The following is a 16,506-nucleotide window of genomic DNA, read 5'->3' as shown; positions in this document are numbered from 1 at the left end:
AAGGGGAATTGTGGCGCAGAAATAGGTTTAGTCACTCGAGAGAAAACTTCCCAAACCCCTTTCTGCGCCACAATTCCCCTTAAAAACTACACACAAGGCTAGTATCATGGGCGTAGCCAGGGGGGTGGCCTAGGCCCTCCCCCTTTTAGCAGCCAAAAATACAGTAAATGTATGAGACATTATCTAAAATAAAGGAGACAATTCCTTGAAAGGGCCTTTTGGGCCCCCTCCTGTTAAAAATCCTGGCTACGCCACGGAAAAAGTAATTTAACTAGCTTTATTTAGGAAACAGTCAATGCACAGCTTCAATTTATATTTTATTTTCTCAAAGTATCCTAGTTCTTTTCATGGTTCGCCTATGACGAAAACCGCAAAACCACACAGAAAATCGCACACACACAAAAATACGCAAAAGCTCATCGATTTCGGGATAACCCGGAAACCGCTTTGTTTTAAGAAACCGCAAAAGAGCATCTAAAATAAACTATCAAACCGAAAAACATGAATGAAACTTGATTTCATTCACTAAAGTCATTCAAGTGCGCAAACAACGAATTTGGAAACTTCATCGTCGAAGAAAAATACACGTTGACGTGACCTGGTTTGATGCCCTGGTAGTCTGCTCAAGAATCCAAGCCTGTACGTAGATACAGCCTTGGAGAGGCCTCACGAGACCCAAGGCGCCCGAATAGACCACAATATTTCCCCTCTTTGATAGCAGCGAGCTGTGCGTGGCGAAACCGACTAAGACGTCAGGCCTGGGATCCTGGTTATTGCCTCCGCTTTAATGTGCGAGTACCTCGCAGGTTCCTTTGTGTTGTACAGGTCATCGCTAGATAGCGGTGCTGGGGCCGAAATTTTCAGCCTAGCTGTAAAGCGTTAGCTGCAATACGGTGTATCAAGCCTATTTCTGGAGGTATGGTATATTTGTTTTCTTGTTATGTAATCCGATCTTGTTCGATCCTCAGCCAAGCCAACAGCTTTCTTTGCTTTTTTTCTATTCTTTTTTTTACCTTATCTCTTCACCCTTTTTCACTTCTAACCAATATTTCTAGTCCTTCAAGTGGTTTTAAACTGTATGACCTTTTTTTGGATTTGCGAGAGGCAGATGCGATTTTAATCGGACTCGAGGTGAAGGGGGTGAGGAGGCTTATGAAAGACGTTAGTCAAAAAGAATCACGTCTCAATATTTTGCTTGCATTTATAGAACAGCTATGTCAGGGGGGGGGGGGGCGGGTATTATAGAGCAACTGTCAGGGGGTATTATAGAACAATTATGTCAAGGGGGATATTATAGAATAACTATGTCAGGGAGTAAAGCAAGGGCGTTTTCTCGTGAAAGTGTACATGATTGACGGCTTCACAGCTAGCACACCCCTTCCGCCCGACTCTCTGTCTCCCGTAAAACCACAGCCGCCCCACGACTCCGCCATGAAAACAAAGCCAAGTCCCTTCCCCGATTATCCCTCTTTTCGGTGGTAAAAATACTTGTTCACTGCCTCCTCCTCCTCCCTCGTAAAAAAGTGTCGAAAATGACAGAATATTTCGGTCACTAAGACTCATTCAATATCATCCAATGCTCTATTACTATTATATATCGTTCCCTTGTATCATCCATAAATATAATAACACCAATAAATATAAGAACAGCCGTAAATGTAAGAACAACTTTTAGTGACGTCATCGATGATGTCATGTGACCATCTCCTTGCACCCCTTTAACATGCATGACACCTACCAGGCTTGGTTGTCGCACGATGTTTTTTTTTTTCACGAAATATATATATTTTTTATTTTGTTGACGTAAGCATATTTTTGCTTTAAGTGACGTCATTGATGACGCCAAAAATACCACGACCATATTGGTGCACACCCCTTGACGCACACATGACACATACCAAGTTTGGTTGTCATATGAAGTGACGTCATGGATGACGTCACGCATCACGTGACCATATTGTTGCACACCCCTTGACACACACATGACACATACCAAGTTTGGTTGTCATATGTGTTCATATCAAACATATTCCCCACGGATAGTGTCCTTCGTATGCATTGCCTTATATGGGCATTGATGCCCATATTTAGAAGAGCTAAAGTTTTCCCGCTCCCTGATCTCCCGAAAACATGGTGAAAAATGCTGATTCCTGTCAATTTGAGACTCGAGGCAAAAATGTGTCCAAAAAAACTTTATCGCTTGGTCAAATCTTTATCACACAAGCCTTGAAAAGCCCTTAGACCCAGGCCTCCAAGAGATTGGCCGAGCGAGTTTTAAGGTCACCCAAATATTGATAGTGTAGATAGCATATCGAACATTGTTTTGTTTCAAAACAATACGTAATTTAGTTTGATTGACGGACGTTAATAAATGAATTTTTTCGTGTTTTGAAAATAAACGAAAAAATATTCTCTCGACGGTATGTATTATCAAGGGATTTAGATAAGGTATTTAAGTAGGTTTTTTTTATCCTCTTGGTGTTCGCTCTCGAACCGCTGTTACTTTTGTTTATTTGTACATGTTCTATTTTATATTTTTTAGATTGGCTTCTTTAGCAGATAAGGTATTTTTTCTGTTTTTATTGTTTGTAACGTTTCATTAATTTTGTTTTGTTTTATATTTTCAGGTTGGGGATGTTCGCTTCATTCGTTAGTTCGTTATTTTTATAATCATTCCGTTTTGTAGAGAATACTGATATCTGTGCCTCGGATGGATAAAGGTTATGCGCCGAATGCCCAGTTTGCCCCAGATGCGGGCCTATGGATATGCGCCGGATGCGCGGTTTGCACCAGATGTGGGCTAAGGATATGCGCCGTATGCGCAGTTTGCCCCAGATGTGGGCCTATGGATATGCGCCGGATGCGCGGTTTGCACCAGATGTGGGCTAAGGATATGCGCCGGATGCGCGGTTTGCACCAGATGTGGGCTAAGGATATGCGCCGTATGCGCAGTTTGCCCCAGATGCGGGCTAAGGATATGCGCCGGATGCGCGGTTTGCCACAGATACGGGCCTAATGATATGGTCCGGATGCACAGTTTGCCCCAGATGTGGGCTAAGGATATTCGCTGCTGTTTGCCCCAGATTGGCTTTTGTATTTATACTGTGTGTTTTCTAAATAAATTAATTTAGTAAGGCAATCTTGGTTATTCTATTTATACTGGGTTTATGTTTGTTTGTTTTTTCTATTTTTCCTTTTAAATATTTTTTCAGATGTTTTCGAATCAACGCTATGGTCCGACTTCAAGTCCGCCCTGCCCTGTCATCTTCTCCACGCAGTAGATAAGTACAACAGAATGTTTTATGTTCAAAATCTCATGGAACTGTCAAGACCTATTTTGGAGGTTTCAATCGTTGGAAGTGCTGGGCGACTTACAATCATTTAAGTCATTTTCCTGCTAACCCATTCTATGTTGCAGTTTATTTTCAGTGCTTATTGGAATCAGCACAAAGCCCTTCGCCCATCTTGAATGCGGTTTATTCAATTGACTGGGCTCACTGCCTTGGGGGGCTAACAAAGATCTCGGATCACGCTATAGACAAGGCAATGCTTGATGCTTCCAAAAGAATGCTAGGAAAGCCTAGGAACAAAAAAAAGAACCAGTATCTGCAGAGATGCTGTTGGCGTTGGTCTCAAAGTTTGGGAAAAAATCCTTCTCTGAGTGACTAGCCTTGTGTTTAATTGGTTATGCGGGTTTTCTGCGGTTCAGTGAAATTTGTACTATTTAGATATTGTGATGTTAAATTGTTCCACTCGTATGCGTCTATCTTTATAGAGTCTTCTAAGACTGATGAACTACGCTAGGGAGCCTGGGTGACAATTGCTCGTTCTGAATTGGTGACTTGTCCGGTAGCTGCCCTGGAGAAATACATAGCATTCGCTGACTTGAACCTGAACAATGATCTGCCTTTATTCCGTTCTTTAGCTGGACCATCTTGCTCTACTAAGGTGCGCTCTCAAGAAATCAGCTATTCTTGGACTAGGGAGCTAATCGAGGAGGCGTTCACTGGGATTAGACGTGTCGAAGATTAGTCTCCATAGCCTTAGATCTGGTGGAGCTACAGCCGCAGCCAATAGCGGGATTCCCGATAGACTGTTTAAACGTCAGGGCCGATGGTCCTAAATGCTAAAGACGGCTATGTTAAGGACAATCAGTATTTAATATGTAAACACTCACTCACTCACCCAGTATGTTTGTAAATACAACTAATAAATTCGTGCGGTTCTCTGCTTCTGCCTTTAATCTCATATTTCTTTCTATTTTTTTAAAGATATATTAATTGCGATGATTGACCTGATGACGTAAAATCAAAACATCTTTCTCCTACTAAAAGAATCAATAAGTTCAAGTCACTTTCAACTTTCTCTGTCCTATAGAGAATGGTACATTTTTGCGATTATGTTTCTCTGAATAAAAAAGATTATTGCAAAATATAGAATTGTGCTATATACCAAGGTTTATTTTGCAATTATGTTTATGACATAATTGCTAAATCCAATGTATAACATATACACTATAAACCAAGGTAAATTTTTGCAATTATGTTTTTGACATAACTGCGAAATAGAAGGTTTACCTATATACCGAGGTTGGGTTTTGCAATTATGTTTTTGACATAACTGCGAAATAGAAGGTTTACCTATATACCGAGTTTGGGTTTTGCAATTATGTTTTTGACATAACTGCGAAATAGAAGGTTTACCTATATACCGAGGTTAGGTTTTGCAATTATGTTTTTGACATATCTGCGAAATATAGAAATCGCATTTATGCTGAGGCTGGGTTTTGCAATTATGTTTTTGACATATCTGCGAAATATAGAAATCACGTTAATGCCGAGGTTGGTTTTTTGCAATTATGTTTTTGACATAACTGCGAAATTGAGAGTTCATTCTATGCGCCGAGGTAGATTTTTGCAATTATGTTTTTGGCATATCTGCGAAATATAGAAATCGCATTTATGCTGAGGCTGGGTTTTGCAATTATGTTTTTGACATATCTGCAAAATTGAGAGTTCACCGTATATACGGAGGTTGGTTTCTTGCAATTATGTTTTCGACATAACTGCGAAATAGAAGATTTACCCCTGTACCTAGGTTGAGCCAAGCCATTTGGTTGACATTTCTATTTAGCATCGCTTGACTGATGGATGCTGTATTGTTACCGACAATAAAACCGGAAGTATTAACCGATCAGTTGACTTGTGGTTTAGTCTCTGTAAAATGCGATTCGGGAGATTAAAGGGCCACCCTTGACGTGATTCCTCTATAAGATAGCAGAATTAGAAAATACTTAAACACCCCCCTAAGGGATAGCAGTTGGTAAGAATTTTATGCACTTTAAAAAAACTTTGAAAAATATAAACGAAGTCGATCGTCACCACCAGGAATCCGGCCCCCACCACCACCAATAAACCCTTTCGCTGCTTTGATAAACAGCCTAGTGCTAATGATAACAGTGTGTTACTGATAAAGGTCTGCTTTCTTTCGGCCAATCAAATTGATTTTGACACCATCGTTTCTACACAGGCTATGCGCTTTGCCTCTTTAACGTATATATTACTTTCTTTTCGCGAGTTAATATATTGTAATTTTAAGGTCTCATCTGCAATACTAGAATTTAGAAAAACCGTAATATCTTGTTTTTTTTTTGTATTCTTGGACTTCAAAAGCAATAAGCATATAGCTACGGGTAGCGTCCCTAGATAACCAAATATGTCCAATAATTAGGTACTAGGAGAAAATTGGACAAATTTCACTGCTTCTTTATTAGTTTCAGTTTTTCGCATATGCGCGCGAGTTTACTGCACTTGAGTATTTACGAAGAGTTAAAAAGTTGAAAAAAGTCTTGGAATCGTTAAGACATGTTCTGCAATCTAAAATGGAATAAAAGTTTGAGCTAGAAAGGGTACATCTGTACCCTCATGGGATTAACCCCCATGGTACAGACGCCACTATAAAAGATGAACTCTCAATTTCGCACTTATCTCAAAAACATAATTGCAAAAACCAACCTCGGTATATAGGTAAACCTTCTATTTCGTAGATATGTCAAAAACATAATTGCAAAACCCAACCTCGGTATATAGGTAAACCTTCTTTTTTGCAGATATGTCAAAAACATAATTGCAAAACACAACCTCGGTACAAGGGAAAACCTCAATTTCGCAGTTATGTCAAAAACATAATTGCAAAACCCAACATCGGTATAAGGGTAAACCTCCAATTTCGCAGTTATGTCAAAAACATAATTGCAAAACCAAACCTCGGCATATGTTTAAACCTTCTATTTCGCAGTTATGTCAAAAACATAATTGCAAAAACCAACCTCGGTATATAAGTGTTTTCTATATTTTGCAATATTTTTTCCCTGAGAAACATAATTGCAAAATGCTATGATCCTCTATAGAAGAAGTTAACTGCGAAATTTGCAAATGTGTTTTATCCCCTTTTCGACATTAATGAAATTGATGGCCCACAAAGGACTCTACTGAAAGACGAGGAGTTGAATAAATGTCGCCGCGTCTTATCGAGTTAACAGAAATTTTTTTGCGGGGTACATAAATTTTCCAACAACATTGGAGTCAACTTCTTTAACCATTCCTGTAAATGTTATGTTAAGCGGCGGTCTTGCCTATTCTATAAAAAACAAAAAGCTTTCTTGGAAAGACGGTATTTTAGAATGGATGACGTCAAAAACGTCAAAGTCACTATGTTTTGCTCTGCTCGACATGACGGAAAAACATGAAAAACGCGCAATTCCAGATAGAGAGAGAAGACACAATTTCTTACAATGGCTCTAGGTTCCTTGTATTACGGACTGATTTTTCAAAACACAAATAACGTGAGGCCGAAGTGCACATAACCAGATTTTGGCTTTATAAGATAATTTTTCCTTGATCATCATTGCCCTGTGTATCAGCTCAGGGACGAAAAGCTCAAATTTCAATGGCACTTTACACAACGTCGCATCAATTTAAAAAAAAGTCGCACTTGATATTTTGTTTGCTATAAGTTACTAAGTACTCAGATAAATTCTCCGCCTTATTCGATGTGAAATGGGCTTTTTTGACGCGTCATGTTTTTCCGTCATGTCGCTCTGCTCTGTTTTCCTCTTCTTAGTTCTCTGCCTTTCGTACAAAGTGCTATTTTCCTCTGCTTTGCTCTCTACTTTACGTACAAAGTGCTGTTTTCCTTGGCCTACCGCAAAGTGCGATCATATCGCTGTATTTTGGAAAGGCTTTTCTTCCGCTTTCCAGATCATCCCTTTGTTTACATAGGAATCTGGAAGTAGAATATAAGTGTGGATCCCACAATGGTAGCTGCCGTAATCCAAAAGAAAGCCTTATCGAAGACAATCGCCGCAAAATGCCACTCATTTCTCTTCTCTTCTAAATGTTCATTTTGCCTAAGGTGCTCCAGGATAGACGACACACCATGGCACAGTTCATCAAGCTTTTCCTCTGAAGAGCAGTGCGAATTTTCCGACTCCAAGAGTGGGTACATATTTTCATCACATTCCAAGTTCTTTTGAAGTTTCTCTGTTGAAACGGAATCGCAGCAAAGTGCGGTATCTTCTCTTGGTTTAGTGATGTAAGTAAACGGCCCACGCGATAGGAAACTGCTATGCTTTCTTTCATACATTGAATTATTGTTCTGTTTGGTCTTCTCAACTTTTGTATTTCGTCCCGTCGGATGCATTCTCAGGACGGGTGCGAGTATATTATACACAATATATCGCATGGGTAAAGGCATGGGCGAGTTCTTGTGATAGATCCTCATCACTACGCAGGTAAGGAGAAGCGATACCGCTACCTCACACATCACTGCGAAGGAGTACTTTGCGATGAGGGGGATGACCTCGGACGTACGCGGAACACTCTCGGTGAAGACCAACATGAACACGGTCAGACCAAGCAGAATGGTGATCACCAAGGAGATTCTCTCCCCGGACGCCGGCGGTAATAAAAACGAGCACACAGTCAAGATCGCCAGGACCATGCACGGTAATATCAAGTTGTTCAGGTAGAACAGCACCTTGCGTCGTATATTGATAGTATATGTGACGTCTATATAAGGATGCTTGCAACAGCTGTACTTGACGACGTTACGTACGACAGGAGCGGACTTTAGTTCCCATTCCCCGCTTATGGTGTATTTGCTGAGATCTGACTGGTTCCGCGCGTTTACGAGGTTAAGGTAGTTCCCGGTGTACGTCCACGAGCCGAAGATGATTGGGCAGCTCTGTGCGTCGAAAGGAAAGTAGGTGATGTCTATCTGACAGATGCTTTTGATCTCCGTCGGCGCGTACCATGAGTTGGTTCCGTCACTATCTATCACCACTTTGGTGTCGAAATTGTACATGGCCCCTGTTTGACCGATGCCAATACTGTTAACATACAATAACAAAAATTACCCTGAGCGCAAAGTTATTGAATATATTATTTTGTAAAAGGGATTATGGGAAATGTTGTTGTTTATTATTAATAATGTTTGAAAGCCAAGCCAAATCCCATGTGTTTGCGGGTATGCGCGAATTTTTATTCATATTGTGCTAAAGTGTACGTGAATGCGCGCATTTCTATTCGTAATTGAACTGGGGTGCGCGTGTATACTCACGTTTCCATACATGTTGATCTTGGGTGTGCGTGTATGCGCGCTTTTCTATTCGTGTTCTGCTGGGTTGTGCGTGTATGCGCGCGTTTCTATTAGTAATTTTACTAGGGTGTGCGTGTATGCGCGCGTTTCCAAACGTGTTGTGCGTGTTTGCGCGCGTTTCCATACGTGTTTTCCTAGGGTGTGCGTGTATGCGCGCATTTCTATACGATTTGTGCTCGGGTGTGCGTGTATGCACGTTTCCATACATGTTGTTCTAGGGTGTGCGTGTATGCGCGTGTTTCCATTCGTATTATGCTGGGGTGTGCGAGTTTACGCGCGTTTCCATACGTGTTTTCCTGAGGTGTGCTTATTTGCGCGCGTTTCCATACGTGTTTTCCTGGGGCGTGCTTGTTTGCGCGCGTTTCCATACTTGATTTCCTGGAGTGTGCGTGTATGCGCGTTTCCATACATTTGTGCTGGGGTGTGCGTGTATGAGCGCGTTTCTATTCGTATTGTGCTGAAGTGTTCGTGTATGCCGCGCGTTTCTATTCGTAATTGTACAGGGGTGTGCGTGTATGCGCGCTTTTCATACATGTTGTGCTAGGGTGTGCGTGTATGCGCGCGTTTCCATACGTGTTATGCTGGGGTGTACGTATTTTCGCGCGTTTCCATACGATTTGTGCTAGGGTGTGCGTATATGCGCACGTTTCTATACATGTTGCGCTAGGGTGTGCGTGTATGCGCGCGTTTCTATTCGTGTTGTGCTGGGGTGTGCGTGTATGCGCGCGTTTCTATTCGTATTGTGCTGAAGTGTGCGTGTATGCGCGCTTTTTTATTCGTGTTGTGCTGGGATGTGCGTGTTTGTGCGCGTTTCTATTCGTAATTGTACTGGGGTGTGCGTGTATGCGCGCATTGCCATACGTGTGCTGGGGTGTGCGTATTTATAGCCATATGAGTGTGTTTGCTTGATTATATCATAGTGTAACTACTTACTTATTGTATAGTATAATGTCAGGTTTCCACACAAGATTCGAGTTCACGTTGATGCTCTCAAGACCTCCGTAGTCGTCAGGATTCCAGGATAAAAACGGATTCCGCCATACCTGAGGGCAAACCAAAACTTTGAGCACCATTCCACACTTTGAAGGAAGTTATATCAGAGCGATTCATGAGCTGAAACCTCTCAAAATATAACACTTAGAGGCACGTTGAATGTAAAAGAACATGTGCAATTCTACCTGTCGAATCCATACTTTGCTTGACAATATCTGGTTCTTGCCATCCTGCAAAAAATGCATTGAACATGTGCTATTATTCTCTACAAAAGAAACTTCTGGGAGTTGCGTTTAGTTGCACGATGGTCTCTAAAGGAAAAACAGTTTTGTAAGAGAAAACAACACCTTTTTTTCCTGTCATAATCGAACTGACTGTAGGATATATTATCCAGCGTATAAGGGTTCCTTTTGCCTTCCACAGACTCTAGTCCTTGGTCCCTCCCCCACTCTCCCCCGTTTGGTCCATAGCAGTTATGTATCAGCTTTATATAAGGATACCTAGCGACTGCCTCATGACCTCGAACTTGCAGTCTGAAAATCGTCCCCCACCCCCATCCCTCAGACTTCCTCCTCCCTTCCCCCTCTCTGCCATTTGTTCCATACCAGGTCTATAAGCTGACTGTAGGCTATGTCTAGCGACACTCGTACTGCCTCGCTCTTGTTGTACACAGGGCGGGCGTCCCTCTGGTAATCTTTGAACAGGGTCGTGATCAACTTGTGCTCCCAGTCAAACTTTCGCTCACCTGTTAAACAACAAACATTGTTCTACTAAACTTCCGGTAGCACTTTAGTGAAATGTTAAAAAAATCGTTGAAGAGCGCACGTGATGAGCGAGTGACTACACGTGATCAGCAAGTGACTACACGTGATCAGTATGTGACAACACGTTATCGACGACACATTGTGACCACACGTGATCATTATGTTGCTACACGTGATCGACGTGTCACATATCACAATCAGCATGAAGCTTACACGAGATCAGCTTCGGTTACCGTGAATGACCGAAAAATGCCCCCTATCTAAAGAACGCTTCCTATCTAATGAACGCCTCCCTCTAAGCTAACAAGTTTTAATAAACGCCCCTCTATAATAAACGCCCATCTCTATTTAACGACCCCCCCCCCCCCCCCCCCCTTACCCTCTCTCCCAGCTTAAATACACAAATGTGAACTTCATCGGCAAAAAAACTGCAGGGCGACTTCGACTCGAACGAAGTGCTTTAAACCACAGCTTAGATGTGATCCGCACAATTGGCATCACGCTAGCCCGGTCGCAGCTCTAGATCCCACATGGATCTAAGCTGTGGTTTAAAGCACTTCGTTCGAGTCGAAGTCGCCCTGCAGTTTTTTTGCCGATGAAGTTTAACTGAGGCAAACCGGCTATGCCATGCTGACGAGTCCTAACAAGGACGAAACAGCTGTCCATGGTTGCCGAACTGCACGAGTAATAGACTGTGCTAGCGTCCCGTCTTGGCCCGACTGGTGCCAATGTGTGTATGCTAGTGTGCTTTTAAAGTCCACATTTAAATACACAAAGAGTAATTTCGGTAATGTAAATCAAATTTAATTAATCTGACTTTGGCTTCTCCTGGGTCAGGCCGGCTTACTTTTAAGAAATGCTTGTTACGCGTGCTTTAATTTAACGTGATCCTGACTGAGACTAGAAACCCACTGTACTTGGGTTTGTTATATTGTCAAAGTTTGGAAAGAACGCCACTCTCTCTAATAAACGCCTCTTATCTATTAAAGCCCCCCCTCCCCCTCCCCTCGGACCGTCAAAATTTAATAAACGCCCCGGGCTTTTAATAGATCATTTACGGTAATTGACACTCGGCCTTTCCTTATCATGCGACTTCACCAGATTCTATTCTTAACAGATTTGCCACTTGACTTATCAGGTGAAATAGTCGTTTGAAATAAATGACTTTTGCCTCCGGTGCCCGCACTTTCTTTTTTTTTTTTTTTTTATATAAAACACAGTGGAAAAGAATAATAACCCAGAGTAGACCCCGGCAATATATGATGATATGAAAAGCCACACTGGATTTCTAATGTTTAAAAACAGGTGCACTTCCGCTACATCTCAAATGTCGGTCTCTTTCAGTCTTATTTCTTGTTCTAGCAAAACACTTAGTGTGAGAAAAATATATTTCCATCGGAATTTTATTGCGATATTTCAAATTTTTACTTTATTTTTATGGGTGTTTTTTGGAGATTCTTTACATTATGTGTCTTTCAATATGAGATGTAAATAATAACCAAGATATATGACTGACTGCGGCTCTTTAAGTTTATCAAAATCGAGAGCTTGAGATTACATTGTAAACAATAACATTAAGGACCCACTAGGGCACATGGAAATATATTCGAGTATGGTTCAGAAGGGGCCATTTGGCCGTAAGCTGAAATTGTTTACAAGCACTTCGTGTAATCTGAGTAATAGCTTGTTTGTCAGAACAGTGTTCAAACACATTTATAAGAAAACAAAAATAGAATAATAAAAAACCGAATTCAAAAAGACCCTAATAGGTCTTAGTTTCAATTTCCGAAAAACATAGATAATGAAGTATCAACATTTCCATTGTATATTCTGCTGCTGGTTTCACTATCAGGAATTTAAGAGATCAGTGTATAATTATGGCTTAGCAAGCTGGGTTCATTCAGCTATGTAAACTGCTTGCTTAGAAAGCCCTCAACATCGATTAAGGGAATAAAACGGATAACATACTGTCAACTGACAGCGGAAGTGAATTGGACAGTGGCTTCCCTCTGCGAATTATTGAAAAACTCCATTATCGGGACATTCTCTTGTCAAATAGGATTAACGCTCACAAAAAAATCAAATCACTGAAAACATTTCAAAGCTTGCTCAAGCAAAAGATGAAACTAGTGGCTCGTTGTCGTGGCTTCAAATATCTTCCACAAAATCCTTTTTTGAAATTTGTAACTAGTGAAATTTCAGCTTAGCTGACCCTTAATTATTAGCGCTTCTTCATTTAAATGTCAGAAGTTTTATTTAAGGCGTAAAATATTCCACTCTTAGATGAGCTGGCTCCTATTTTTTAGTTTCCACATATATTCAGCTGCGGCCCCCGCGTCTGAATGTTTTTTTCATTCTCAGTTTTCTAATCAGTAATTGCTTACAAGCAAGGGAAACTCGAAAGAGGAATTTTTACAATGAGTGAAATTAATACGTAAAAATAAAATACAGCACGTTTTACGCGTAAAACAGTTGGAAGAAAAAAGGAAGCATTTCTCAATGGTACATTTTAGGTTAGCTCTGGCAATATCTTTCCTAAAGAACCAATAATATATTGATATAAATCAGCACAAGGTTAAAAAATGCGTTAGCCCATCTTCGGAGCAGCAAAAGAAATAAGATACTCCGACTAAGGGCTAACGCTCGAAACGTCAGCGCAACTACTCTGTTTCAGGCGTTCAACAACCTTTTGTTGATTTATAGCTTGTCTACACCACGCCTACCCAGACCATCTAGTTTTTCTACAGACTGTCTGTAGTCTTCCTAAGTCCATACCACTAAGATATTGGAATAGGTTTCAGGGGGCATATACAAGCTATTGCGATTCTCTTAAATTTATTTATAAGAGTGTGATCGTAGAAATTTTATTCAAACAATATATTTAACAGCCTTATTGAAAATATCAATCCTTCGAAAGAATGTGACAAATGGAACTCAAAATACGATGGATTATCTCTTTGTTTAGCACTATTTGCTTTGTTGTTTTTGTCACTCTTCAAAACTTACACCAAACGATGGTAAACTCAGCACGAAATGTTTTTTTTTTATACACAGTCGGAGAACAAGATAAGCTTATGAAAACATCCATCGTGGGTAATATCCACAATAGTTCTGTACTTTTGAGAAGTCCTTCAGAACTGCTCAATGACAACGAAACAATACGTTTTTAGTATAATTGTATTTCAGTTTGTAAAAAATTATAAATAATGTTGTAATATTCCAAGCAGGTCCTAACTCAACGAAATGCAAGCTCATCCGAAGATGTTTTTGATCTTTTTATTCTAAGTTCGTTAGATGGAATATCTACCGCTTGAAGAAACCCGCTGCGAGTCAGTGGTAGCCTAATTGCACATATTTCGTAGGCAAAAAGTCAGTCGAATGAGCTGAATGTAAAACTATTCCATAGATAAACACATGTATGATATAAATCTGTCTAAAACATGCTATTTTGATCATATTCTGACAATAAAAAGGTTGGCGCTTGTATATCGCTTATAATCACAATCGCTTTGTTCGCAGCGATAAGTTTGAATGCGCCTCAGAAAAACAAGCCGAGATTCGAGCAAGCACTTCAAGTTTTAAGTGATATGAAGCATAACGCACGTTTTGTCTTCCACAAAAATATATATACCAATCTAAACGCTATAAAACGCTAGTAAACGCTATAAAAAGCTTAATCAATGATCTCGAAATAAAATCACCGCTTGAGACTTTTCAAACATAAGTGTTTTTTTCTTGAAAAGTTACAAGAAGTTGTGAACGATTAAATCTTTGTACAGATATAAGTACTTGTGTACAGATCTTTTCAAGTATCATCTTTTCGAGTATAGTGTTAAATATAACGTTTGTACCAATTGTTTTCATACGTTTTAGCAAAAAATGGCCATGCGTGATACGTAATCCTTTTTAGCTTGAGATTTAGGATCTGTTCGTTTTGATGAACAAACAGCTTTATAACCTCATCGGGTTATTTGTATATTCTAGGTTAGAACTGGGCTTTCTTAAGTTTGAATTGTACCATGGGTATCTTTGAACAAAAAAGAAAACTGGTTAACAATCACAATACCTCGACAACATGTTAACAACACGAGATAAACTGCCACAGGAACGAATTCCCTCATTGTTCAGATTGATAAGGCACCCTTCTTGATTCGAGTACTTCACAGCCAGCCGTGGCAACCAGTTCAGATTAGAGTGGACTTATCGCCTTTATAAGTACCCCTTGCGAGCACAGACTCGTTTCATCTGCATAAATCTTATCAGTCACTGTTTCTAACCTCCAACTGCTAGGCACAGCTAATTTTGCATAACATTTGCAGCCGTAGAATATTTACACATACGGATTTATGAATGAGTTAAGAGTTGTGGCAGGACGGCCGACTTAGTAAACACTGCTCATTTCGGGATTAGGAAATGCAACAGTCTAAAGTGAAAAATTAAGTTTTTTAGATCCGTTAATTGGACTAAGGCTGTGAAAAGAAAGATCGGTTTCTGATTTTCCAATAAACATTATTTAGAAACATGATAATAGAGAAGGCGGTACTTAGGATGGTATAAGAAAAGGTCCGATTATTAAAAAAGATTCTCAATCCGAGTAAGGTAAATAGCGAATGGCTTATAATAATAGAAACACAGCCAAACATTGGGCAGAGTGAACTCCTGGATTTCTGTCGCTGCGATCATTGGGCAAACATAACAGAAACATGCGCAAACATCTCGAGTCAAGATAAAATACTTAATTGTTATTTTTGCGCAGCCCTGTAGTTGTCGCTTACCGCAGATTCCTTCTCCGTATCACGGGGTTTCATTATTCATGTTTGGACTCCCTGTGGCGCTATGAAAGACAATTTTATTGGCAATAAATGGTAGGACACAATCAATTACGACAAGGCCGCTCTCGGCTTGGTGTAACAAAGTGTTCGTGAAGTCATTCGCTTTTTCTCGCACGTTAAACAACCAGAAGTACACAGCAGACCATATCTTGCTTTTATTATCAAACCAAAGATTAATTAAGATTTTTCATTACATGAAAATAAACAAACATTTATTGGTATATTAATTGGCTCTAATTTTGCGTGCCTTTTTTATTTCTTTATCTAAGATTGCCATTCAATTTCTATTATCTCGTAGTCTCGAGAATCAATTTCCACTTTGAAAAATAAAAGACGCCAGTCCGTCGCGCCAAAGTCGGTAGCCATAGTTTAATCTATCTCATAAAAGCATGGTCGTTTTGGGGAAGTCGTATTTTGTAAACATAGTTATAATGATCATTGTTTTGATGTAAGTTATATCTTATGGTATGATGAAAACTCCTGGACCTCGCCCCCTCCATTGTACACACGGAGAGATATTCGGCAGAGCGCGCAATTTCCCAGTTTGTTATCCTGCGGTACCTGAGCAAACTTTCTTTCCCCGCTAAGGAGAGAAGCGAGCTCTACCTAGACAAAATGATACATTTCTTCGTTTTAGCGAACGAAAATATACAAGGAAATTTAAGAGCATTGTTAAGAACATTTCGAGCCTTGAAATGCTCCAAAATTAGAACGGCCCAGCCTCAAATGAAAATTAGAAAAAAGAGTTTTTTTTTTCTTAATGATGAAGATTAAAAAAAATTCCGTGCATTTCCTTAAATTTCAAATAAAACGACAAACAATGGAGTAAAAGCCTCTTTTGCAATCAGTTAGAGATAGCAAAAAAAATGGCAAGTTTTCCCAAAATAAGGTCTGGTTAACTTCGGTAAGCTTGAATTTTTGCATAGAGGTTACTTATGTTATGTAAATCAACATATCAAAAAGTGTTTTTTTTTTCTAATGGCTTTGTTTTCGAGATATGAGGCTTGAAGTGCAATTTTCAAATGTTTAAAGTATGAATTCTCCTCGTTTTTAGTGATCAGAAATTCAGCCAACATGCTCGCTAATATCTAAATTTCATATCTTCTAAATTTCTTTAAACTTTGGATATATATATATAATTTGGTCAGAGGAACTCCTTGTATGCGGAATCTTGAGCTTATATATTGAGAATTGGAAAATTTAATGCCATTTTTTTGCTCTGTAAACACGAGGTTGCCAGATGAGGTGACTATCAAATA

General features: G+C 39.9%; 1 protein-coding gene across 1 annotated transcript; it reads right to left on the bottom strand.

The window, feature by feature from the left end:
- Positions 1–7,121: 7,121 nt before the first annotated feature.
- Positions 7,122–14,844, bottom strand: LOC5517688 (neuronal acetylcholine receptor subunit alpha-10). The gene is made up of 5 exons (XM_001637577.3): positions 14,482–14,844; positions 10,257–10,396; positions 9,837–9,881; positions 9,592–9,701; positions 7,122–8,389 (listed from the first exon to the last, which is right to left on the bottom strand). The coding sequence occupies exons 1-5, from the start codon at positions 14,534–14,536 to the stop codon at positions 7,273–7,275; spliced, it is 1,467 nt and encodes a 488-aa protein (XP_001637627.2). The 5' UTR covers positions 14,537–14,844; the 3' UTR covers positions 7,122–7,272.
- Positions 14,845–16,506: the final 1,662 nt, after the last annotated feature.

Source organism: Nematostella vectensis, chromosome 5 (genome assembly GCF_932526225.1).
Source record: "Nematostella vectensis chromosome 5, jaNemVect1.1, whole genome shotgun sequence".
Lineage (NCBI taxonomy): Eukaryota > Metazoa > Cnidaria > Anthozoa > Actiniaria > Edwardsiidae > Nematostella > Nematostella vectensis.
Note: the sequence above shows the minus strand (reverse complement) of the source record. Positions and strands in the feature narration are given on the sequence as shown.